We start from the raw sequence: 25,682 nt of genomic DNA on the forward strand, positions 1-25,682 counted from the left end.
TAGTGCCAGTTCAGGAAATGTATAGAAAAGCATACATAGACCCTATGGTTAAGAAACTGGGGTGGGGGAAGCTCTTTTGGCCTTCACCCTTCTTCTCCCATTCTGTTTCTTCACCGCTTCCCTACATTAGTACATCCACTCCCAGAAGATCGTTTCAGTTGCATGCATAGATGGTGCATAGAAAAACCACATACTGTATGTCTTTAAAATGGCAAGAAAATGTACCTGGTTTCCCACTAATCACAGATCTGGATTCAATCTTTCATCAAGCCTTTAATTGATTAAGTGCATCAAATAATTTACTGAACGCTAAATGACTTTAGTGGAAATCAAGGGATGAAATCCTAAGGCTCTTAAATAAATTAAAAACAAACCTCATCAATCCAAATTGTATCTAACATTTCTTAGTAACTGAGAGCCATATTTATTTGGTTGGTAGGCCCTTTTGAATTCTGCTTGAAATCTGAAATGGCCACAGTGGCTGGATTCTAAATGTGAGGATGAAAACCTGCACCAACCATGCTGAAATAGATTGCCATAGTTATAGAAAAGAGCTACATTCATAGATACCATGGGCACGAATGCAGTTTGATTACACATGAGAAAAGAAAAGAAAAAAGAAAAGAAATATGGACACTGAACTTTCCGGCCACCGATTCTTTCTTCTATTCTTCTAGTACTAAAACTGAGGTACTGCTAATCCTGTTCTGGTTTTGCACTATAATATCTCCATGTAATGGAACAAGATTAGTTTTGGTGCTGTAGGACAGACTACTAGCCGTTCCTTTAGTGAAAAATAAAATGTTACTGTTGGAAATCATGTTGCATTAGCAGCAATAACTGTTCCTAAAGCCAAATATTCAAAATACTTTATAGGAGGGTGGGGGAGAAGTTGGTTGTGCTTTATACCATGACGTTTGCTTTGTTTTATTTGCCCAGATAGATGGCAACACCCAGCTTACTTTGGCTGATACTGTAAAGATAAGCAGGGTAGGCCTAAATTGGCACTTGGATGAAAATCCCAGACTGTTAAACTAGATTGGGAAATAAATATTTCACTCTTTTTCTACATTGTTGCCAAGAGCAAGACATGGATATGCCCAAGGAGTCACCCGGAGGTGAGCTCAACTTTTTTCTTATCTTTTATTTTTACTTACTTTTATTTTACACCACTTCAGTAACTTCCCCAAAAAGGCAATATAAAAATATTAGTTACAAATGCATAAATGAAATGCACCAAGCGTGCAATATCCACCCAGTGCATTTGATCTCCCACCAGAATTAGTGTCCTTGCAGTAAATCCCAGCAGTATGTGCCCGGTGAGAGTTTTGCAAACTGGTCGTGAAATTTTCTTTGTTGTCAATCATTTCGTTTTGCTGCGTTAGCTAACAAATATCAAATACTGTATTGTTTTTGACAGGACTACCCAAGGAGCTAATGAGAAGATGTAATGTCACCTTGTAGATGCCACAACGTGTTGGATGGAAAAAAATAATTAAACAATGGATATTTCAATCTGAAAAAGAATTCTCACACACAGATTCGCAGTTGCAAACAGCCATGTCCAAAAAAGGACGCAGCAAGGCTGAAAAGCCTGAAGTACTGATTATGTCCTTACAAGCTGCCAACGAAGATCTCAGGACCAAGCTGACGGATATTCAAATTGAACTTCATCAGGAGAAGTCTAAAGTAAGTAAAGCACTGATAACAAATGGCAGATGATTTAAATGGTGGTTACCCTGTATACGGGAAATTATGAATTAAAGTTTCCTCCCTTCATTCTGGAAGAGTGGAAGAATACTGGAAAAATACATTTTGTTTATTGCTGACTTTTGCCAGAGTAAACATAAAGGGGAATTCAACCAATGAATTACAGCTGGATCAATACTTGTCTCCCAAACATACTTCTTTTTCATCTATTGTCTTTTTACTGTAGCTCAGTACAGAAAGATTTCTGTCTAAAACTGGAATATTTTTTAAGAATTAAATATGAGTGTAATGTTTTTGTCAGCTGTGGGAAAAAAGGTTCATACATTGTTAGAACAAAAATGTGGAAAAAACACATTTCCTATAAGGAGCAAGTAGGATGATTATACTAAGCACATATATACTGTAAGCAGAACTTCCTCTTAGTTCCTAGGAAAAGAGAAATATAGGGTTCTTGACGTTCTCTGAGCTTGATGTTTTCCTGCAGACATTTCATTACCAGGCTGTGTAACATCATCAGTGAATGGGTGAGTGGAGTTTGCTGGTTGTTTATACTTAGCAGTTTGCCTGGCAATCTTGGTTGGGGAGTGGTTTCTTCCTTGATGGTTCCTTAATCAGGAATGCTTTGCATCAATACTTTTAAATATTTCCTTTGGCAGAAAAACAGCTTCCAAATGTTTCTTGTAGCTAGTTAAGATTTTTTTTCTATTTGCACTTTAGGAATTTTTTCCCATTCTTCCATGCAGAACTCTTCTAGCTCAGAAATATGCTTAGTTCTCCTTGCATGTGCTATGCATTGGAATCTCCCCACAGATTTTCATTAATATCCAAGTGTGGAGACCATGCCTTATCTTTCTTTCCTGTAAATACTTCATGGTTGATTTAGAGGTACATTTCAGATTGTTGTCTTACCGTTTTAGCTTCAGTTTCTTCACTGCTTGGGGAACGTTAGCTTCTAGAATATATTGATATTTAGTTGACCCATTCTTCCTTCCACCTGCACAATATTTCCTCTGCCACTGAGTGCCACACAACTTCAAAGCATACTGGAGCTAGCTCTATGCTTAATGACTGGCAAGGTATTGTTTTCTTCAAATGCTTTGCCCTTACTTTCCAAATGTATTTTTGTGGTAGTGGCTGAACAATTAAATTTTTGTTTCATCAGTCCAAAGTACTGGTTTATTAAAACTTTATTTTGCATACTTTAGAAAATTACTTTTGTGATGAGTCTGAAGGAAAGGTTTCCTTTTGACAATTCTCCCACTGCTGTATGAGCATTACTGTATGGTGGACAAGTAGTTCAATGTCAGTTAAACTTTACGGCAGGGCATTTGCATCTCTGGGTTTTGTTTGGCAGAATATTCTGCACAATATTCCTCCACTCCATACTCAAACTGTTGTTTGAGGATAGGCTGGCCATCTGTGTTTTCTCCAATGAAATAAAATGTGAGGAAGCTGAAGCCTAGGTGTCCATGCAAGATATTTGAGAAGTTGACTTTGCTTTCCTGCATTTAACCCAGTTGGGGCAAGCAGAGCTGACCTTGTAAGACAGTTCTCAACTGGGAAAGTTTAAGGAGTCTAAAGTGGCTGGAGATTTCCTTGTGAGGCTTTCCTCCTGGAGCATTTACGAGGTCACCTCTGTTTTGGCATAGGTGACCATATACCTTTGTGCCAAGCAAGAGAAATAGCTTTCTCCTTCCAGGAGAATACCAGGAGTCGTGCTCTCTATTCCCTGCATAAAGAAAAAGATTCCATATAGGCCCCACACGAGTCTGTATGGACTGTTATTGTCAAGCTAAAAGAGGACAGGAAACTTCACTCCCTGACTCTTTCAATAAGGATAAAATAATGATATAAGAAGTAAGTTTTTGTGGAATGGTGGGGCTTTCCTCTTCGAGGCTCTGTTGTTCACATTATCCCACCCACCAGAGCTTTTCAGAGAGGCAGTCCAATCCTTTGCCTAGATTGAACCCTTTTCTTAAAGGCTTCATTAAATTGTGATAATGTGTTGTTGTTATTGATGCTGTTTAATGAGAGAGCATTTACAGATACTATCTCCTATCCTTTCCATTTGAAGAAATGCAGTCTCTGAATCACCTCTGCATTCCCTTCTACCTCATTTTGCTTTGTGTATAGACCATGCTATTTTAGTAAGAATCTTTTTTGGCTGTCATCTTCAGTCCTTCAAACAACAAAACTGTTTTGGAGACTATTCTTGTTCTTTTGAATTTGATTTTTTTCCCCCTCCTTTTTCCAGAGAGATGTAATTGACTTCTGTGACCAGACTCTTTCATTCTTTTGCCAGTAAGCATTATTTTTCTGGGAAAACAAATCTAAGTTGCCATTAGGCTCCATAACTGAGCAGCAGCTTTTTAGCTTGTACAAAGTCTTTCGTCATGAAAACCTTTATGGGTTGGTCATTTATCAAGGTTACCATTTACCTCAGAGGACAATCCTGTGGATATCAGTTTCTGTCACTGTAGGACAATTTGGATGAAAGAAAGACCTCTTGTGCTCTGTTATTACCTGCCAGGCTAGCATACTTCAGAGCACTGCTTGTTTTACCCTCCCATAAGACTGACAGGGTTCAATTTGCAGCCCATCTTAAGAACAGAAAATCATTTCAAATGAATGGAAATTAGTGCTATTTTTGACCACAGTCCTGCACACTATCCATACATGGAAGTCCTGCAATTTTGAATGGCTGCTCATTTTTGGTCACTGATATGAATGTTTTAGCACTCAGACAGAAATTAGCTGTCTGGTTTATTTAAAAGCAATGGGATAATTGCCCAGATTCTAGAAAGCAGAGGTGGGAGCAGGTTAATTTGATAAATGCTACATTTTCATCTGCCCAGGTAATTTTTTATACTAAGGGTTAAAAATAAAATTAATTGATTCTCATGTTCTCTCTCTCTGTTTTTCTACCACTAAAGATATTTGGACTGCATAGTTATCAAGAAAGAGATAGAAATATTTTCAGTGTCAGGGTAACAAAATCTGCACATAACAGGACATTGTTCTGGGTTAGTGAAAGTTTAAGTAGAGGAGGAAAAATTGTGTTATTCATCACTGTTACTTTTTAATTTTTGTAATAATGAGAAAGCTGCCTATGGATAGCAATCTCATGTGTTCTGAAACAAAAGACTGAATGAGACCTTTTTTTCTTAAATTGTACTTCTGGGCTGCATCCAACATTGCCCAAACAGATCTTCATTCATGCATTTTTCATTCTTTTCTTCTTAACTGCAGCTTCCTGAACAAAATTTGTTTGAGAGGTCCCCCCAACCCTTAACAAATGTGACTGTGTCTCAAGAGCCAAAGTTACATGCCAAGAGGTTAGAATGACTAATGTTTTAAAAGCCACACACATAGATATTCTGTCCTTTCCTTTTCTTTCACATTTATTTATTTATTTGGCCACCCAACTCTACAACAACTATGGGTGGCGTACAGCAAAAACAATCATACAGTACTTTTTTAAAAAATCCAAATGACAGAAGAAAAATGACTGTTAAAAAACAATCAAACATGTAGGACCTTCCAGTCTCACCCAAGATCCAAAGAAAGAACTAGGTTTCAGGGCTCTTTTGAATACAGCCAGGGTGGAGGCCAGACATATCTTGAGGGTGGGGGATGATGTTCCAGAAACAGGTACTGCAACAGAGAAGACACACTGGTCCCATCAGGTGACACTGTAACGGGTGGGACCTGGAACATGCCAACTAGCCTGACCATATAGGCCAGGCAGAAGCCACAGAAGATGAAAGGTCCTTTAGATAACCAGGCCTCATGCTATTAAGGGTTTTATAGGTAAGAACTATTATAGATGAATGCACTCCTACTTAGCTTAAGCCCTAATACCATAAAAAAAGATGCACTCTCATTAACTAGGAAGGATGCATAAATATATGGAATATATGAATGAATTGAAATATATGGAAGAATAATATATAACTTAGTGGTAGAAGGATAGCCTCTGGCTCTGTAGTAAAATAGCCTTGGCTCAGAACCATCCCTTATAAATGTCAGAAAAGTGGACAAAGGAAAACTAAGCAATCATTTTTAATCCATTTCTTTCTTTTTTAAAAAAGAAAATAACTGTCTTTACAAGTAGCTCAGGATAATCTATCAGGAATTCTCCCCATTTTATGTCCATAAGTACTTTCTGAAGAAGGTTAGACTGAGAGCAGAGCAGCATTCATTATGCTATTGTGTGTGCATGCGCCTTTGAGTCAGTTTTTGACTCATGGCAACTGCCTGGACGAGTCCCTGTAGCTTTCTTGGCAAGGTTTTTCAGACGTGGTTTGCCCTTGCCTGCTTCCTAGGGCTGAAAGAGAGGGACTGGCTCAAGGTGACCCAGCTGGCTTTGTGCCTACGGCAGGACTGGAACTCACAGTCTCCCGCTTTCTAGCCTGGTGCCTTTAACCACTGCACCAAACTGGCTCATTATGCTATTAGCCCACCTCAAACATGGAATTTTACAGAGGCAATGGTATATTCTGGTATGTACTTCTCAACACTTCTTCAACTTTCTTTGTTTCCAAAAGTAATTTCAAAGGAAGAAAACCCAAAATAACTGGAGAATGCTTTTCATTCACTTTTCATTCCAGTCTGCAGGTATCCATAATAACAGGCCCCGGCCCCAAAGAACTTCATAACTGAAGAAAAGCAAATTCAAACATTCTTGTTTAAATGCAGTAGACTTCCAAAGGTATAAAGAGGGCTACCTGATATCTTGCTCAACCTGATTTTTTTCAGCCTGGTAGCCACAATGCAACTTCCTTCCCTGCCTGAGAGCCATGGGGGAGTTGGCAGTGACGTTCATCAGGGTAGGAAGAGCTAAAATGTTTTAACATATATTTTAGAAGGTTTTAAAAGGTCACATATTTTGTCTGCACAAGTTTAAATCACTCATTTTGTTTCTTAGACTTTCCAAAAACAGATGTAAATGCCTTGTTAGGAATTTTGGCCTAGCAGGTTTGTGGAGGACATCAGTATATTGTTTGTGTGTAAATAGGCTATATATCACTCATCCAAAATATGAGGACAGTTGAAAAAAAAAGAACTTCATTTTAGTGGCACATTTTATTTGGATGTCAGGGTTTTCCATTTTTCTGGTACAGGGTAATCTCTTGAAATAATGACACCCTCACTTCCAAAGTTTGTTTCTTGTTTCTGTTTCAATCTTATATATTTTTTAAATATTTAACTCTTCTACTTCATATTATATTTGCTCTTAATTCTTAGGTCCTTGTTTTACAAAAAGCCAGAGACCTAATATATATACTAATTTCTTTTACAAGAAAACAATAAACTATAACTTTCCCCAAACTTACATTAAAATTGTGTTCTTTATGATACTTCCCCTCTGCTAGGGATCATCAGAGCTAAACCTTGGAAACTGTTTTCATTACTGAGTTATGAAATATGTGATAAAAAGTGTCTCTGAACATGTGGTGGCTATACTTCACTTTTGAATGATTACAACTTGAGCACAATTACCCAAATTAACATACTATCATGAATCAATTTGATTTAAATGAGTTGGACAAGGAGGGAGCTGCTCATAAAGCATTACTGTTTCAAAGAACAGGTGATGATAAACAGGAATTTTCCAACTCTGGCTGGAATATGGTTGAACTGGAGAAGGAGGCTGAAGAAGTGTGATGAGATTATCTAAGAAAATATAAGCAAGGTGTTAGTCGACCTGTAACTGATTTAAAACTAGAAGAATTTTCCAAGACCGATTGTTGGATAGCTGCCAGTGTATTTGGAAGTGTTTATTGTTTATTGTTTATTAGTTTACTGTTATGATGTTATATTGTGTATGGCTTTAATTGTATTGCAGTATTTTAATGACTTATATAAACTTTCATGGGTCACAAGATTTGGCAGGATATAAAAATAAATAAAATGGAATGCCCCCGAATCCACAGCAGTGAGCATATAAATTGTACTGACAATCAGAAGCTGAGCTTTAGGAGACATTTTAAAGAATAAAACAAGAAGCGGACTTCCTGAAATTACTCAAAGTAGAATGAACTGGAATGGAAGACAGGCAGGAGAATAAAAATATGGTTATCAATATATCTCAAGAACTCTACTGCATTGCTGAAATTAAGTAGTCATAAATTCTTGTTCCTGATTATCCTGTTTATTTCAATAGAGAGAATCACATTCTTTTCTACATGTATGTCTTAGTTCCTGTTCTCCTCTTGTTCTCTTCATGTGAACTACTGAGTTTTGCTTGCATAAAGTGCATAAAAATAATGTTTAAAAATGCAACAGTTGTTCCCATCTTCCTTCTGTCTTCCTTCTTGATGTATGTGCTGCTCCTAGAAAGCTTCACCACCACAGGTGTATAACAGCAAGGAACCTTTCACATGCCTGATGATCCTGAACTACAGCTTGACACATTCCTCATGATTGGCCATGCTGAATGTGGCTGAGGGAATTGTAATTCAGCAACATCTAGAAGGTCATAGATTCCTGACTCCCATATTACAATATAAGATAGTTTATTTGATGTGATCAGTGGCAAATTTTCTGCCAGTTTTTTTTCTCATTTCTTCTTAACTTTCATTTCCCCCTAATTATTACTTTATTTGTTGAACAATCAAAAGAAACAAAGGAAAGTCTCATGTAATTAAGGCCTTTTCCCAGCCATCCATGCATTCAGAAATCTATCAACATTAAATCAAAATGGTGTCCTCATTCCAGAATTTTTCCTTCACTGAACTGCGTTTGTTATTGCTGCATTGCATTTGTGGTCTGCCCTCATGAGGTTGCTGAAAGCTGCTTATCTTGCGAAAAGGCATTCTGTTATTTTCAAATGTACCATGAAATATTTATAGGGACAAGCATTATGATTATTTAGAGTTCCGTATGGAGGAAGCAAGGTCTACTGTATGCCGCTCTTGAGCTGATATGGAAGGAGTGGAAATGGTAGCCATAATTTCAGGTTGGGATTTATGCGCAGGGCAGGAGGCTTGTCATCAGATTTCAGCTAAATGAAAGGAAAGAACTGTTATCTAAAGGCTAGACTAGATATGATATTTATCACATGGTTAGCTGAGGCATAGCATTAAAAAAAATGACAGCATGAGGATGAGAAAGCCACATTGGAACTGTGACAAGGAGGTAACTGTCTTTTAACCCACATTCTCACTTGTGAACCATAATTTCTCTTCACCCCACTTTCACCTTCTCCCCACCACAGAAAAAACTTGTATAGAGAATAGCTCATACTTTTCTTTCATTTCAACACCATGTAGTTGTTATTTTAAATTTTTCCTCTCTTTTAAACATTCCTGATGTTAGCTTTTTATAGATGGCCCAGGTATTCTGAGTAACTATTGCACAGTGAATTATATGTTCACGAATAAATAAAACATATCTTCTAACAGAGAATTTTATAAATTATCTTTAACTCAGGATTAGACAATCTGGAGCTCATGGTAATGAATGTTCCCAGGGACACATTCCTCAGTATCTACTAAACGTCTTGCCATAATTTTTAAAAATGTTCTTCTATGAATAAAAATAAATGGTAAGTTGATGGGCTGCAATGAAAAGTGTCTTCAGCATACTTTGGATTTACAATAATGTGTTTGGACTCATATAGGGCCCATATGAGAAGTCAAAGGAAGCCAAGATAAGACAGAATGGCCAGATGTATCCTGGTTGCCAGACAGGGACAGGGACAGATGTCAGCAGTTTTCCAGCTTGAGGGGGAGAGGTTTGGTCCACAGAAATTTCTCAGAGTCCCAAATGTTTCTAACTGTCCCAAAAGATTACCTGTTTAGGTCTTAACTTTGTGATGGAAAAATAATAAAGCTGGACACTCTCCCCCCCTCCCCCTTGCCTCTCTTTCTGCCCTCCTCCCCCTCGCCTCTCCTGCAATCTCTTTTCTCCACTTCCTTCTGCCATTCTTTGCTCATGCAAAGCAGGATCAGCCCCAAGCCCTTGCATGATCCAAGAGTGACCATGTTCCGCTGCCAGAAAACAGCCCTCTTAACTCTATCATGCTACAACAATGGGAGAGCCATCACCTGTCTGCTTAAGAGCTTGCCGAAGGAGCAACCCTGATAAGGAACTCCTTTGTTAACAACTGAGAAACTGCAGGAATTCCACCCTCATTAAGAGTACGTGCTTGCCTTTCCCAATGGTCCATCTTCTTTTGCAATAGACTCCTTGATGCCGCTAAAGTGTGGTTCTTATCTTACAATAGAAAAACCATTTATCCCCCATTTAACACCTACCCAAACCTATCCTCGAATCAGATCCCTCAGATTTCCCGCCTCAGCCTCAAAAGTGTATAAAATCTATGCCTTTTTTTATTGTTCGGGGTCTCTCTTTCTCTGAATAAAGCTCGGTTCTTTTCTCCTCAGTGTTATGCTTCTGTGGCAAATTCCACAACAACTTCAACATACGAATCTCATTTTGTGGAAGACTGAAACAACATTCACCAGATTTTAAGATGATTCAGCAATAGCCAAACAGAAACAAACACACACACACACACACACAAACAAAAACCACACATGTACAAAACCTCTGAAATCTCAAGAGAGCCAAAATAATGAAAATTCTTAATACAGTATATCTAACGCTAGTATAACTAGAAGTAGCTCGCATAAAGTAGGGTGCAATCTTTTGTTCTCCATTTGGTTTTTGTGGATCTTTATGTTTGGACTCAAGTCTGATAGAGAACTCCAATTCTCTAGCTTTGGAAAATATTTATGAACTAGAGACACCTGGAATAAAGATCTGATCCTCCTTTTGAACTCAATGTCGTACTTTCTTTTTTTCAAAACAAGCTTATTTTAAATGAATACTTATGATAGAACATCTTATTCCAACAATTGGTTATTTTTTTTAAAAAAAGTGATGTGATCACTTTTGTGCATGTGTGCCTTTAAGTCAGTCTTGACTCTTGGAGATTACATAGATCTCCAAAAGTGTTGCCAAGAAAACCTGCAGTTTTCCTGGCAACTTTTTTGGAAGTGGTTTGCCCTTGCCTTCTTCTTCCTAGGGCTGGGAAAGAGTGACTGGGCCAAAGTCACCCAGCTGGCCTTGTGCCTAAGGTGAGACTAGAACTCACGGTCTCCTGGTTTGTAGCCCAGTGCATTTAACCACTACATCAAACTGGAATAGTTTCTCAGATAATTCTGTGAGGGAAAAAAATCATTGCTTTAATAATTCCTTGTTTCTTCAATTCTGCTACATCAATCTGTCATTTTGAGCATCTAAAGAGAAACATTGCATGCTCTGAATACACCGCTTTTATATATAGGTGTTTTCAGTGAATGGATACCAGCGGAAAGGTTATTTCTGAGGCTTACACAGTCTGGCATCCTAAAATGCATTGAATTTGAATACATAAGACCAGCAACAAATTTTATTTTAGGTTTATAGATCAAGTATATAGCTCTGTATGGAGTTCCCCAAAGGCAGATATGAGAGGATAAATGTGCACTTTTTTCATAAGGTATGAATTAATAGATTTGCGTTATAGTGTGCACTCTTCAACTAAGGCTTGATTGAAAACGTAGGTCTTAGTTACACTTCTAAACTAGTTTTTAGCCTCTTTGACAACTAACAGTAATTTGGAATTGTGCACCAATTGCAACTTGTGTGAACATTTATAAAACTGGAGATCCTGTGTAATCTTAGGCTTTGTATGATGGTGGTGATGCTGCTGCTGCTGATACCTATTTTCCCTTCTTTTTATTTTCTTACTGTGTAGGTGAACAAACTTGAAAGGGAAAAAATCCAAGAAACAAAACGGATCCGGGAATTAGAACAGCGCAAACAGACAGTGCAAATCACTGAACTAAAAGCTAAACTCCATGAGGAGAAGATGAAGGAGCTACAGGCTGTCCGGGAAAACCTTATCAAACAGCATGAGCAAGAAATGGCACGGACAATGAAAATTAGAGACAGTGAAATTCAGAGACTCAAGTCAGCACTGTATGCATTGCGGGAAGGGAGTAGTGATAAAGTACGGACAGCCCTGACCATTGAGGCTCGTGAAGAGGCCAGGAAACAATTTGACTCTGAGCGCCTTAAACTTCTGCAAGAAATCACTGAACTGAAGTCTGCCAAGAAGCAGGTGGATGAAGCCCTGAATAACATGATCCAGGCTGATAAGATTAAAGCAGGGGATCTCCGAAGCGAGCATCAATCCCACCAGGAGGCAATCTCTAAGATCAAGTGGGAGAGTGAGAGGGATATTCGCAGGCTGGTTAGTAACATGTCTAGATATGAAGCCACATTTATGGCTCAATGTGTATCATCTTTCCTGTGGTCCTCATTACATTATGTGCAAAGGTTTTGACTGTCAAGTTGGAGGCTACTCCCCTCCAAACCCATCAGGCATTATAAGTATATTATCATGCAAACTCCTTTTGTGTGTATTAGAATTAGCCTATAACATCAGCTTGAATAAAATATATCAGTAGTTTACCTTTCTCATTGTTACCAGCACAGGTCTTTTTAACAGTCAATACTTTGGGCACATAATTGCACTGAAAAATAAGAGTGTGAGCCAAGAAGAAGAGTTGCTAAAATAAAGAAATATGGCCACTTCTCTGACCATATCAGCTAGGGGGAAAAAAGCATACCCACTAAAAATGGATATGGCTATTCCCATGCATCTTGTTTCCCCCGTTTATACTAGCATTGGTTTGTGCAGGTAGGCATACATGTTTAGTGACAATAGAAATTTCTCAATGAGTATTAGCCAAAACAATATGAGTGTTTAAACTAATGAATAGATTGACAATTGTGCACCTTCTGGTCTTTAAAACACTTTTTCTCCACATGCCATTAAAGTTTTAGTCCCATGCACGCTTTAGGAAAAGAGTCATGGAATCCAGGAGAGTTTATACTGAGTAAATACACCCAGAATTGTTTTGTTTGTCTCATACGTGAGATTTGGTGTCTCAGTTTTGAATGATGTGCTGATGAGGAAATCTTTGGGGTTAAAAGCAACAATTCAGACAATAACTTAAACATTCTGGATGGAGATCTACACCTGATTCAGAAAACTAAACAAGCCTTATCTTCTTGTAAGAAATCCTCTATGATTCTTTGGTTTTGGACAATAGTTATTTAGATGAAATTATATTTAAAAGATGTCTAAGATCTGCATACAGTTTCCTGTCTGTCTGGAGCCAGTAATCATGTATTTTACTATTTCTTTTTTTGTTGTTTTGTTTTGTTTTTTCTTCTTGCTCTCATAACATATTGTCTCTAATTTTTCTTATAACGATCTTTGCCTGTTTTCACTTCATTATAATGTGGAAATACCAGCTAGAGTACAATGATGAACAATTGCTCATTAAAGACCTAAAGAATTTATCTGCAGATTAATTTACTCACACTTGTAGCATCCCAATCAGCTAATAGAAAGAGAAAGGCTGGACTAGTAATTCAATAAACTGAAACACAGGTAGCTGCTAGGCAAGATATTTTCAGTTGCAAGTGTTCTAGTGCTTAGCTGAAATGGAGAGATGTATGTTTCATTAATGTGGTCATCCTCTTTGAATTTATGTATTTATTAAATTAATGTATATAGCCACCCATCATAACAAATTACTTTGGGCAGTGAACAATGGTAAAGAATAAAAACAGATGCATATATAGTACAAACAATTAAAATACACAGCAGCCAAGAAAACTACAACATTCAGCTGTTAAGACAAACAGCCAGAAGACGAGTCCCTTCGCTCCGTCAGGCCTGAGCACAGAACCAGGTCTTTAGAGCCTTACAAAGGCTAGCAGGGTCAGGACCAACCTAATCTCTGGAGAGAAAAAGTTCCAAAGAGCAGGTGCTATGGCAGAAAAGGTTCATCTTCTAGGCCCCACACCAGACAACATTTCTTACCCGACAGGACCCAGAGCATGCCCATCCTGCTGGACCAGATAGGATGGGTAGAGACAACTAGGGATAGATGATCCCTTACATAACCTGGTCCCAAGCCATGAAGGACTTTAAAGGTGACTACCAGCACCTTGAATTGCATCTGGAAGTACACTGGCAGCCAATGCAGCTCATGAAGTAGTGGTATCACATGCGCTAAGTAACTGGCGCCATACATGTGCCACTGCATTCTGTACCAGTTGAAGCTTCCAAATGCTCTTCAAGGGCAGCCTCGCGTAGACCATATTGCAGTAGTCTAGATGGGAGGTAATCCATTTTTAATTATTGCTTGCAGTGATCATAAAAGAGTGCAAACTTGTGTGCAGAAGGATAGCTTTGGGGGTGGAAGAAAGGAAATGTGCCCCATTTGTTAAGACAAACAGGCCAGTGCTCACTTAAGCTGACCAAGAGAGCTTAATTGAATAGCTGGGGCAGGATGTGGATGCTCCTGTGCAACTAAATAGGAAGTTCTTTGAATGAAGTGTAGAATAGAGAGATATTTTCAACAAGATATGTCTTTAATTATATATGCAGTTAATTTTCATTGTACCACTTGCGGTGGGATCTCTGTATATATAATCCTTTCCACATTCTGCTTAAAGTTGGTCTATAGCAAAAGTACAATGCTAATCGGTAATTGTATTGCAATTAAGATAGTAAAACTGGGGATGTATGCCTGATGCCCAACAAGCTGGATAATGGAATTTAGGTTTAGGCATATGCTGGATATTTTAGGGCACAGATAGTTTGTCTACCACACTAACCATGCTCAGCTAAACTCCTGTTTGGATTCTATACATATTTTGGATTAAGAGCTACCCTTAAAGATGTATCAAAAACTTCAGCTAATGTAAAGCAGAGCAGCCAGGTAATATATTGTCCCATTTCTATAGGAGCTAAACTAGTACTTAACTCCTATCCATGATGTAGTTGATGATCTTTAAAGTTCAAATAAATAAACAGACAAACTTGGGATTGAAGTATCTGAAGAATAGCTCTATCAACCAGAAGTACTGTGGCAATATTATATGTCAACCAGGAAAAGAGTGATAACTCTGTTGTGATAATTTAATTGTGGAAGACAATTAGAAATTTGTTAGCATGAACCCTGTATGTGCCAGCTAAAATCCTATATCTTTGTCAGGGATTTTAATTTAGTTGATTTGAATTTATGTGTTGGTAGGTTTGAACACTGTATTTTACTATTATGTGCATGGCAGTATTTTTATCATTTGTAATTTTTTATTTATATTTTTACATTCCACCTTGCTGTAGTTGAAGGATGATATATATTCACCATGTGATCTCTGATTAGCTGGTATCACACAATGAATATATTGTTTCCCGTAAAAACAAACAAAAGGCACTCAAAAGTCAGCAAGTGGGAATAATTGCTGCCTACAAGCATTGAAAAAACATGGAGTACTAGAAAATGGGGAGCTAGATCTATATCAATTATCTGCTTGGTTATTTGTTGCTAATTTAAAGAAGAATTTGGTCACAACCAAAGCCCTTCCTGCCCAAAATAATCCATACAGCACCAGGCCCAGTGGGCCCAACGACCCTAACGAACTACAGTCCTCGTAGGGTTAGCAGACCCCAACGAACCCGGGCAGTGGGGCGATCTCCAGCAGGCCCCAATGCAAGGTGGCTGCCCAACTGCGAAGCAAGATCCCTCGGTTTGGAGGAACAGTGGGGGCAGCGGGGGGTGCCGGAAGGCATCCCAATTGACTTTTGCTGCATGAGGAGCGAATTGGGGCTTCAAGATCCAGCCACCCCTACTCAATCCCACCCAGTGCCAGTACAGAGCAGTGGGTCCCTCCATTGGGTGTTTGGGACTCCCGGTAGTGAGAGTCTGGGGGGGAGTCTAGGAGCGTATGGGGATGCAAGGCTCCACTTGCTGGGTGAGAGCCAGGAGGTGTGAGCATGTGTATGGGATGCCCGCCCTGCCGGCTAGTGAGAGAGGTCGTGCAGGGGGGCAGAGGGTGATTGAGGTGTGTGGCCGGTGGGGGGTGGGTCTCAGCCTGCGCCGAGAGCGTGAGCTGGTGCGTGGGCGAGATCCCCCCTCTCCTGGGAGTGTTTGGTCTTGAATGTGGATGTCTGATGGGATGGAGGGATTTTTGCCCCAGATTGGGGTCTCCGAGGGCCTGGGATTGGAGGCATTTGGGCCTGGCACCCTCGGGGAGAATGGGGGGGCCACATTATCGAGGTGGTGATGGCCAGGGGACGTTATGGTGGGAGCAGGGGGGGGCAGGCCATCTTCGGGGAAGATGCCCCCAGTGTGTGTTGCTGGTGGCGTGTTCTGGCCCTCCTTGCTCATGCCCAGGTCCTGGCCAGCAGGTTCACAGGGGCCCTGGCCTTCGCCTGCTGCTGCTTAATGCCAGGTCAGTTAAAAACAAGGCCCCCATCATAGGTGACTTGATCACTGAGGAGGGGGCAGACCTGGCATGTATCACCGAGACCTGGCTGGGGCCTGAGGGGGGGTGCTCCTCTCGGAAATGTGCCCAGCTGGGTTTACAGTGTGGCACCAGCCAAGATACCAGGGCAGGAGAGGAGGGGTGGCTATTGTCATCCGAGAGTCTCTAGTGGCCTTCAGGGGCATTGCTCCACAAGTTTCTGGCTGTGAGACACTATTTCTTAGGTTGGGTGCCCACCAACAGTTGGGAGTGCTGCTACTGTACCAGCCTCCCTGCTGCATGGCAGCCTCCCTGCCTGAGCTGCTGGAGGCCGTCTCGGGGCTGGCGGTGGAGTTCCCCAGGCTTATGGTTCTGGGGGACTTCAACCTGCCATCCCTGGGGCGATCCTCTGAGGCAGCTCGGGAGTTCATGGCTACCATGGCAGCCATGGGCCTGTCTCAAATTGGGCGGGACCCAACCCGAGATAGTGGCCACATGCCGGATTTAGTTTTCTTGTCTGAGCAATGGCAAAGTGACCTGAAGGGAGATGTACAGCTTTCCCCGTTGTCGTGGTCAGATCACGCCCTGGTGACCCTGAGTTTCTCCTAGGCCACCCCCCTCCACAGGGAGGCAGGACCCATGCGATTGGTCTGCCCCCGGTGCCTGATGGACCCGTTAGGGTTTCAGAGGGAGCTGGGGGATATTCCCGTGGACCTGCTGCACGGTCCAGCGGAGGCCCTGGCTGCTGCCTGGAATAGAGAAGTGGCCGGGGCCTTGGACAGGATCGTGCCTTTGCGACCTCTCTTGCCACACCGGCCCCGACACTCCCCATGGTTTACGGAGGAGTTGAGGGTGCTGAAGAGGGTTAAGAGACGTCTAGAGCGCCGCTGGAGGAAGACACGGACTGAATCCGACCGAACACTTGTTAGAGCTGCTATTAAGGCCTACATTGTGGCGATAAGGGCAGCGAAGCGCCAATACTTCTCCGCCCTTATTGCGTCTGCAGAGTGCTGCCCGGCGGTCCTGTTTGGCATCACCAAGTCCCTTCTGGGTAAAGGGGATGTGGCGGTGCATTTGCAGGGCCGCACGGAGGAATTTGTAGAGCACCTGCAGGATAAAATCGCTCAGATTCATTCCAAGTTGGACTCCGAGTGTGGCGCAGGGTCTGGGGAGATACCGGGGGATCGTTATTGCCCAGTTAACTGGGAACGGTTTGATCCTGTTGTTCCTGAGGAAGTGGACAGGATCCTTCAGTCTGTGAGGGCCACCACTTGTCATCTGGACCCATGCCCCTCCTGGCTGGTGAAAGCAGCTCGGGAGGGGACATATAGTTGGATCCAGGCGATGGTTAAGGCATCCTTGCAGGAGGGAGTGTTTCCGGCACCCTTTAAAGAGGCGTTGGTGCACCCCCTCCTCAAGAAGCCATCCCTGGATCCTACTATACTGGACAATTTTCATCCAGTCTCCCACCTCCCCTTCTTGGGGAAGGTGGTTGAGAAAGTGGTGGCTTCGCAGCTCCAAAGGGTCCTGGAGGAAACGGATTATCTGGACCCTTATCAGTCAGGTTTCAGGCCCAGCTATGGAATGGAAACGGCATTGGTCGCACTTATGGATGATCTCTGGTGGGAGCGGGATGGTGGTAGTGCGACCATCCTTGCTCTCCTTGATCTCTCAGCGGCATTCGATACCGTCGACCACGGTATCCTATTGGGACGGCTCAGGGATATGGGGGTGGGTGGCACAGTTTTGGGCTGGTTCACCTCCTTTCTCTGGGGCCGATCCCAATCGGTGGTGATAGGGAGCGAGAGGTCCCATCCTCGGCCCCTCCTTTGTGGGGTGCCTCAGGGTTTGGTTCTCTCTCCGCTCCTTTTCAACATCTATATGAAGCTGCTGGGTGAGATCATCCGTCATCATGGGATGAGGTATCATCAGTATGCTGATGATACTCAACTATACATCTCCATCCCTGGTGAGGTAAGTGATGCTGTTTCCACCCTCTCGCGGTGCCTGGAGGCTGTGAGGGTCTGGATGGGGAACAACAGGCTCCAGCTGAACCCTGGCAAGATGGAGTGGCTGTGGGTTAATAGCTCTTCTGTATCCGGGACGTTGTCATCGTTGGTTCTGGATGGGGTAGCACTGCCCCAGACAGACCCAGTGCGTAACTTGGGGGTCCTCCTGGACTCACGACTCCTGCTCGAAGAGCAGGTGGCAGCCATGGCCAGGAGGGCTTTTGCACAGCTTCGGGTTGTGCACCAGTTACGCCCTTTCCTGGATCGGGATGTCTTGCGAACGGTCACTCATGCCCTCGTTATTTCCCAGATAGACTACTGCAACGCGCTCTACATGGGGCTACCCTTGAAGAATATCCGGAAGCTGCAGCTGGTCCAGAATGCGGCTGCACGGGCGATTTTTGGGGCCCGAAGAAGGACCCATATAACACCTCTGCTCCATGAGCTGCATTGGGTACCAGTTTGCTTCCGGGTCCAATTCAAGGTGTTGGTTATCACCTTTAAAGCCCTACATGGCATGGGGCCAGGCTACCTGAAGGACTGCCTCGCCCCCACGATCTCTACCCGTCCCACCCGATCTCACAGAAAGGGCATGCTTCGGATCCCCGCGGTAAAAGAACTCCGATTAGCAGGGTCCAGAAGGCGGGCCTTCTCTGCTGTGGCCCCCGCCCTTTGGAACATCTTGCCCCTGGAGGTCAGACAGGCCCCCTCACTCCAGGCCTTTCGGAGGGACCTAAAGACATGGCTCTGCCATCTGGCCTGGGGCAGGGAGGGAAGAAATCAGAATTGGGGTTGGCTGGTCCCTTAGTGGTATGCTGTGGCCCCAGCGGCCTCTTGGATTTCTTAGCTTTTTTATTTTTATTTTTTAATGTTTGGTTTTATAACTTTTAACTGTATTCATGTTTTTTAGTATGTTGTAAGCCGCCCAGAGTCCCCCATTGTGGGGAGATGGGTGGGGACAAATTAAATAAATAAATAAATAAATAAATAAATAAATAAATAAATAAATAAATATCTATAGCAGTTGATCTTTTCAAACATAAAAGCAACCAGTAATGTCTTCACTGGAGCATCAAGAAATCTTGATTACAAACACAGTTTTAGGAAGGAATACCAAAGTCAGCCCCAACCTCTGTGTACAAGAGAGCAGAGATGTAGATCTGGATTCAATCAACTTAGGCATAGGCATCCATTGAGAGAAGTGTGCAAATGATGAAATGTGGCATTGCAATATCATAACAAAATTATGTTGTAGTACAAAAGGGTGGAGCTTGGGACATGACATCACAATGCACATTTCATCATGTTGGCAACATCTTGGGTAGGTACAGATGCCTATGTTCCACCACACTGCATTTGACTTATGATTAGCGAAGAACTGAAGCATTCTGAGAGCCATATACTGTCTCATGCTTGCTAGGTCAAAGCACATTTTACCAAACTGAAAATACTATAAATCAGGCCCTGATTCAAATATGTTGCTTCATTTTAGTAAAGCAGCTATTAAGATTTCAGGTGCAAAATTCTGTGTGGAAAATTCTGTAGCTTTTTATTTTATCCTGATGAACTGAAGTTTCTTTCTTTCTTTCTTTCTTTCTTTCTTTCTTTCTTTCTTTCTTTCTTTCTTTCTTTCTTTCTTTCTTCTCTTCAAATGAAAATAATTTTCCTCCCCATAATATTTTGCCAAACTTGGGCAAATCACTGGATTTCTGGGCCATCATGCACATATTGATTCAGATGTTGACTACCAGTCTGTCAAAGCTGGCCCTTTCATTAGGCAAAATGAAGCCACTGCAATGAATGGTAGCCCTGGAGGGTCCTAATCCACTCTCCTGCTGGCCCACAAACAGCTTAAGCATAAGGCTAGGAGATTTCTGGGCAGCTGGTGAGCCTGGCCAGCCCCTCTGTGGGCATCACCCTGAGGAGGTCCTTAGAGCAAAGGCTAATGCAAGAACCTCAGAATGCATCACTCTGAGGACCTTCTTATAGCAGCATCTATGGTGCATGTGTTGGCTAGAGAATAAACCCTTGTGCTGCTCCCATTAGGGATAGGATGTGCAGGAGAGAATGGGAATGGCAGCTTGAGGCAGAAGCTGCCATGGGAGTGGCAGAGAGATGGTATTCCTGGGATGCTTCTGCTGTTTGTGGTAACCAGTCATATCTAATATCTAATTGCAGGGTGGTGCCAGTCTGAACTGAATGTGCCAGCACCATTAGCAGGAATGGATCAGAGTTGATAAAAATGACAAAGGTTCTTGATTTTTGGCTCTTCTGGAAAGTTTGAGGGAGGTCCAGTTAACAAAATGTATAGACCTGTATCATTCATGGTAAATCAGAATAGCTACCATTCAATGAAGCAGAACAAGATTAATCTATTTGTTTAATAAACAATCTCTGAATGATATCTTCAAGTTGTATTCCTTCTGTATTTTCCAAACTCTTCTTCTATGTTATACTTTATGGAAAACTCAACATGAAGCTCCCATTCTTGCTAAATAGCACCATGATCTTCATACTGTATGATTGCTGTCTTAGTTGGAAGAACTTGGCTTCTGCTAGCCAACATTGTGTACTTACATCACACAGTCAGCACTGGTTTTGGCTTTACCAAAAAAGAAAAACAAACTGCTGAGGAATTCACCAATTTCATAGATCTGAGGATCTCACGTCTAGAACTGCCATAAGGGCTGCCCTCATTTTTCTTGACAGTACTGTACAGCTGCATGACAGGAAGAAAACCTGTAGATAAGATTTTCTCTAGGTTTCATCTATGGCAGAACAAAGTTCTGTTTCTCATATTTCACTCAAGATTCAGAGTCAAACCAGAATGTTTGTAGAGTGATATAGACTGACTAGGATGTTTCTCAAGCCTGAGATAAAATGCATGGGGTGAATTGGGTGATTTTTGCACCTAACTATCGGTCTTTTACCAGTAGAAATTGCAGGTTTTATAGTTGCCACTGGTTTCCGATGTAAGGACAATTAAAAATTGATTTTTTAAAAAAAACATCAAGATGCTGATTAGCTTGTTTAGTTTGTGTCTGTCATGCCACTATTTGAGACATGAAGCCCTACATTAAAACAAGCTAGGGGTAGAGGGAAACAACTGACTAAATAACTCAAAAGTCGTGTTTAAGTTTAAATAAGTCTATTCTTATATGCACCAGACTATTTTGTGCTGTTGTAATTTTAAAGAAGAAATTGCCATAACAAATGAACCATGAAGATCCATTCCTTGCAAAATGTATTCAAATACATGGATTCATTATTGTACTTATGCCATAACACTGCTCTCATGTGTCTTCATTCAGATGGATGAGATCAAAGCAAAAGACAGAACTATCTTTTCTTTGGAGAAAGAGCTGGAGACCCTGACAGGATATGTTCAGAAGCTTCAGCTGCAGAAAGAAGCTTTGGATGAACAACTATTTTTGGTTAAGGAGGCTGAATGCAACATGAGCAGTCCCAAAAGAGAGATCCCAGGCAGAGCAGGAGATGGCTCGGAACACTGCAGCAGTCCTGTAAGAAGCATGTTCTATTTCATCACAAACAGAAACACTGAGATTTTGATTGGGTCCACTTAGCCCACTTATTGCATCATTGCCCTGCTTTCTACAATGATAGCATCCACTCATGAGCTATACCATACTCCCTCTTGTGGTAGTTCTAAGGCTGCATTTCAGTTCTGATTCACCTGTGTAGCTAATTCAAAACAAGATATGATGAAGTGATGTTGATAATTAATAATATATAAATGATTAGCATTTATGCAGAACCTTTAAAACACTCCATACATTCCATATTCATTAACTCAACAAAGATTATAAAAGAACTTATAAGGCCTGTTGTTAATGTTCCCTTGCTGAAGATCAAATTATACACTGAGGCTGAGACATAGAAGCTTGCCTAAAGCCGCTGGCTGATTTAGGAGCATACACTCACATTCTTGTTTTAAGATCTTGTTTACATAAAATAATATGCTAATATGTCTAGCAAGGATGTACAATATGTAGCCCTCCAGACACTGCTGAGCTATATCTGTCAGTATTTGTTACTATTGGCTATGTGTGGGCTATACAATTTCATCTTCATTGGGATTTATAATTTCTGCCAAAGAACTCAGCCCTGGCCTATAAATAGCAGATATGTCAAATTATTTTTCTTTAACAAATATTTGTAGGACCTACGTAGAAACCAGAAGAGAATGGCAGAACTCAATGCTACCATTCGGAAACTTGAGGACAGGAACACTCTGCTTGTGGATGAACGGAATGAATTGGTATGGCCACTTAGCAGTTTCTGAATTTTTATTTAATCTAAAATATCCAGGGTAGCTATGACAAAATCATAAATGATAAATAACTGCAGAGGTGCTTTGGCTTTGTTCATACTTTAGGATTGCAACATTTAGAAGTTGGGCATGCAGGGGGAATCACTTCAGTGGGAGGTGATGGAAATTCTCCAGCTAGGAGCAGGACAGCTGATAAATCTGAATCAAATTTTGCAGTAATTTGTAGGGATGTAAGAAACATTTCCTTTCAGAGATAGTACATTCCAGGAACTACAACCAGAACACAATATAATACTTCCCTCATCTGAAAGATTTACTTCCAGAAAATTATTAGAATACCCCCACATGGCTGGAATGACATGGTCTGGAGGAGGAACAGATTGTTCTGAACATATCTTGTCATTTGTTTAGTTTTGACTTAGCATGTTTGTTTTATATATTCGTTAAATTTGTCTGTAAATTTTCCTTCAAGAGCTTAACGTGGTGTATAAAGCACTTCTTCCACCAGTTTTTCACCATAATAACAACTCTTTGAGCTAGATTAGGCTGAGAGTGATTGATCCAAAGCTACCCAGTGAGCTTCCATGGCCATGGATGGACCTGAACCTGGGTTAACCACTATACTAAGTTCGAGATTGTATAAATCTAACATTGCCTTCCATATCTCATGCTTTATAGCATAGTGTGTTGTGTGAACCCAGGCAATTCTGAATTATTTAATAAATAATGGTTAGTTCAGTGTGTAAAATCAGTTACTGACTGATAGCCCCTCTTCTTGATTTCACATGAGAATTTTTCCAGCACTGTGCATTATACAGATTTCAGTACCAAGCTATAGGTACAGTGACTGAATAGCAACCGTTCCTTCTCTTCTTAGAAGAATGATAAGAAACAAGTCATAACATAGTCTCTCATTCAATGTTATGAGCAGCAGTTAGATTGGGTTCTTACGTTAAATTTATTTTTTGGTTATAGATACTTAAACAACATTCCAGGCAAATAAGTGTAAGAAAGTTGGAGGTGGTTTAAAGAAAGCATCTCTCGCCATAATGTACTCATCAATATTTTTAACTCTGATCAAACATGTTTTGTAGATTGAAATGATACATCATCATCATCATTATTATTACTATTTTAAGATCTGCAGATGACATCTTAAAAGGACATCAGTGCTTGAAACTCCATCCCTCAAACTGTATCCTACAGGTCTGATTCATACATTATTCTAAGCCATGCTGCAGTTTGTTTTGGAGTTAGTATGATATATGAATCAGCCTTATAGCTTGTTCAAGAAACAATATTTTAAACATCTCCACACCACAAAATATATAATTTTTTGTCAATCAGAGTGGATGTGTTAGTGTATGTATATATGTATTAATCTATCTATCTAGTTAGTTAATTAATTAGTATTTTGATTGCAGTTGAAACGTGTTCGAGAAGCTGAAAAACAATGCAAACCTCTTCTGGAAAGAAATAAGTGCCTCTCCAAAAGAAATGATGAACTCATGCAGTCGTTGCAACGCATGGAGGAAAAACTTAAAGCAATCACTAAGGAAAATTTAGAAATGGTTTGTACCAAGTGTTTGGATTTACTCTGTTTATGTACAGCCAAGCCAACAATTTTTAATTCATTACTTTGTTTTCAGGTTTTGGAATTTAACTATTATAGGCAATGCCATTACCTAATCCTATTTTGATGGTAAACTTTTTTTGGTGTCGTAACAAGGCATGAAGATTTCAAGGACTTGAAAAGACAAAACTATTAATATCTAAAAACCAGTCAATGTTATCCTGACTTTTGATGTCCAATAAAAAATTGTAACGGGGGGGGGGGGGGAGACCAGATTGTATCATGCCCAACAAATCTGATATTTGGCCCCCTAAGTGCATTCCCACTTTCCTAAGAGTTCTAATCACTGTGCTTAAGGCTGCAATCCAATTCACTGACCTTTCCCAATCCATATATCTGGAGGGTACCTGCTATACACAATTACATAAGAGTAAAATCTGCTGAATCTAATAGAAAGCATATGTAAGCAGACATACATAGGATTGCTCTATAAGTATGAAAACACATATAAACATGTTTAACTATAGGCACTAATTTATTTTGGAGTTTTGGAGTTAGTATGATGTATGAATCAACCTTATAGCTTGTTCAAGAAACAATATTTTAAACATCTCCACACCACAAAATATATAATTTTTTGTCAATCAGAGTGGATGTGTTAGTGGATGTATGTATATATGTATTAATCTATCTATCTAGTTAGTTAATACATCATACTAACTCCAAAACTCCAAAATAAATTAGTTAATATATGTTATAGTTAGCCTATAGTTAAACATGTTTATATGGGTTTTCATACTTATAGAGCAATCCTATGTATGTCTGCTTCCATATGCTTTCTATTCGATTCAGCAGATTTTACTCTTATGTAATTGTGTATAGCAGGTACCCTCCAGATATATGGATTGGGAAAGGTCAGTGAATTGGATTGCAGCCTTAATTGGATTCTCTTTATATCTTGCTTTCCATCCATATTCAAGATGAGATATGTAGGACTTTCAGGTAATCTGTTATCCAGACACTGATGAAACACAGATTTTCCTAAAACTGCTGTTTTGTGCGCTTCTAGACCATTCCTCTCAGGGACATTATGTTCCATTCATGATAGCATTGCCCATTTCTCTCTCATTTCTAACAATTACTTTGGAGGTTGATGAGCCATGCAATCCCTACAAATAATGGGCATAGGTTGATACATGGCTGATAGGCTGACACATACTGAACTAAAAAGGCTAGGCTTCTTCTGGATATCCATGTGTACAAGCATAAATATGATCTATTCCAGTGTTTCTCAACCTTAGCAACTTTAAGATGTCCGGACTTCAACTCCCAGAATTCCCCAGCCAGCCATGCTGGCTGGGGAATTCTGGGAGTTGGTCCGGACATCTTAAAGTTGCCAAGGTTGAGAAACACTGATCTATTCAATTCCCAGTTTCATCACTTGTATTTAAATGGTACGTAGCCTGAATTTCTCTGAAATCTGTCTTTAAGAGCCACTCATATACATTTTACCTACAGTTTGTATAAACCTTATGTTCACCATTTTTAAAGGAATCTGCTTCACATCATTTTTTTTTAATTAGTGGAAATTATAGTCTGCTAAACCATGGTTTCACCCAAAATAGACAGGCCACATTTAATATTATTTGGGGAAATGTGCCTCACAAAGTATATGGAGACATATTACCTATTCTCACTCCTGGTGGACAATGTTTCAGTGGTCAAAAACTGCATTTGTTTCCTTTTTTGTTTTTTTAAAGAGACGGAGCGGTTACAG

General features: G+C 40.6%; 1 protein-coding gene across 2 annotated transcripts in view; it reads left to right on the forward strand.

Moving 5' to 3' along the window:
- Nucleotides 1-1,560: 1,560 nt before the first annotated feature.
- The window catches only part of JAKMIP2 (janus kinase and microtubule interacting protein 2), a 50,864-nt gene continuing 26,742 nt past the window's right edge, over nt 1,561-25,682 (forward strand). For both annotated transcript variants that reach the window (XM_088134757.1, XM_088134758.1), the window contains exons 1-5: nt 1,561-1,689; nt 11,459-11,956; nt 21,353-21,562; nt 22,222-22,320; nt 23,757-23,903. In XM_088134757.1, the coding sequence (XP_087990883.1) occupies nt 1,561-1,689; nt 11,459-11,956; nt 21,353-21,562; nt 22,222-22,320; nt 23,757-23,903 (1,083 nt within the window). The remainder of the gene's footprint in view (nt 1,690-11,458; nt 11,957-21,352; nt 21,563-22,221; nt 22,321-23,756; nt 23,904-25,682) is intronic.

The sequence above is a fragment of the Python bivittatus genome, unplaced genomic scaffold, assembly GCF_059951505.1.
Source record: "Python bivittatus isolate LINGU-HERP-01145 unplaced genomic scaffold, Pbiv_v1 ctg000080_np1212, whole genome shotgun sequence".
Lineage (NCBI taxonomy): Eukaryota > Metazoa > Chordata > Lepidosauria > Squamata > Pythonidae > Python > Python bivittatus.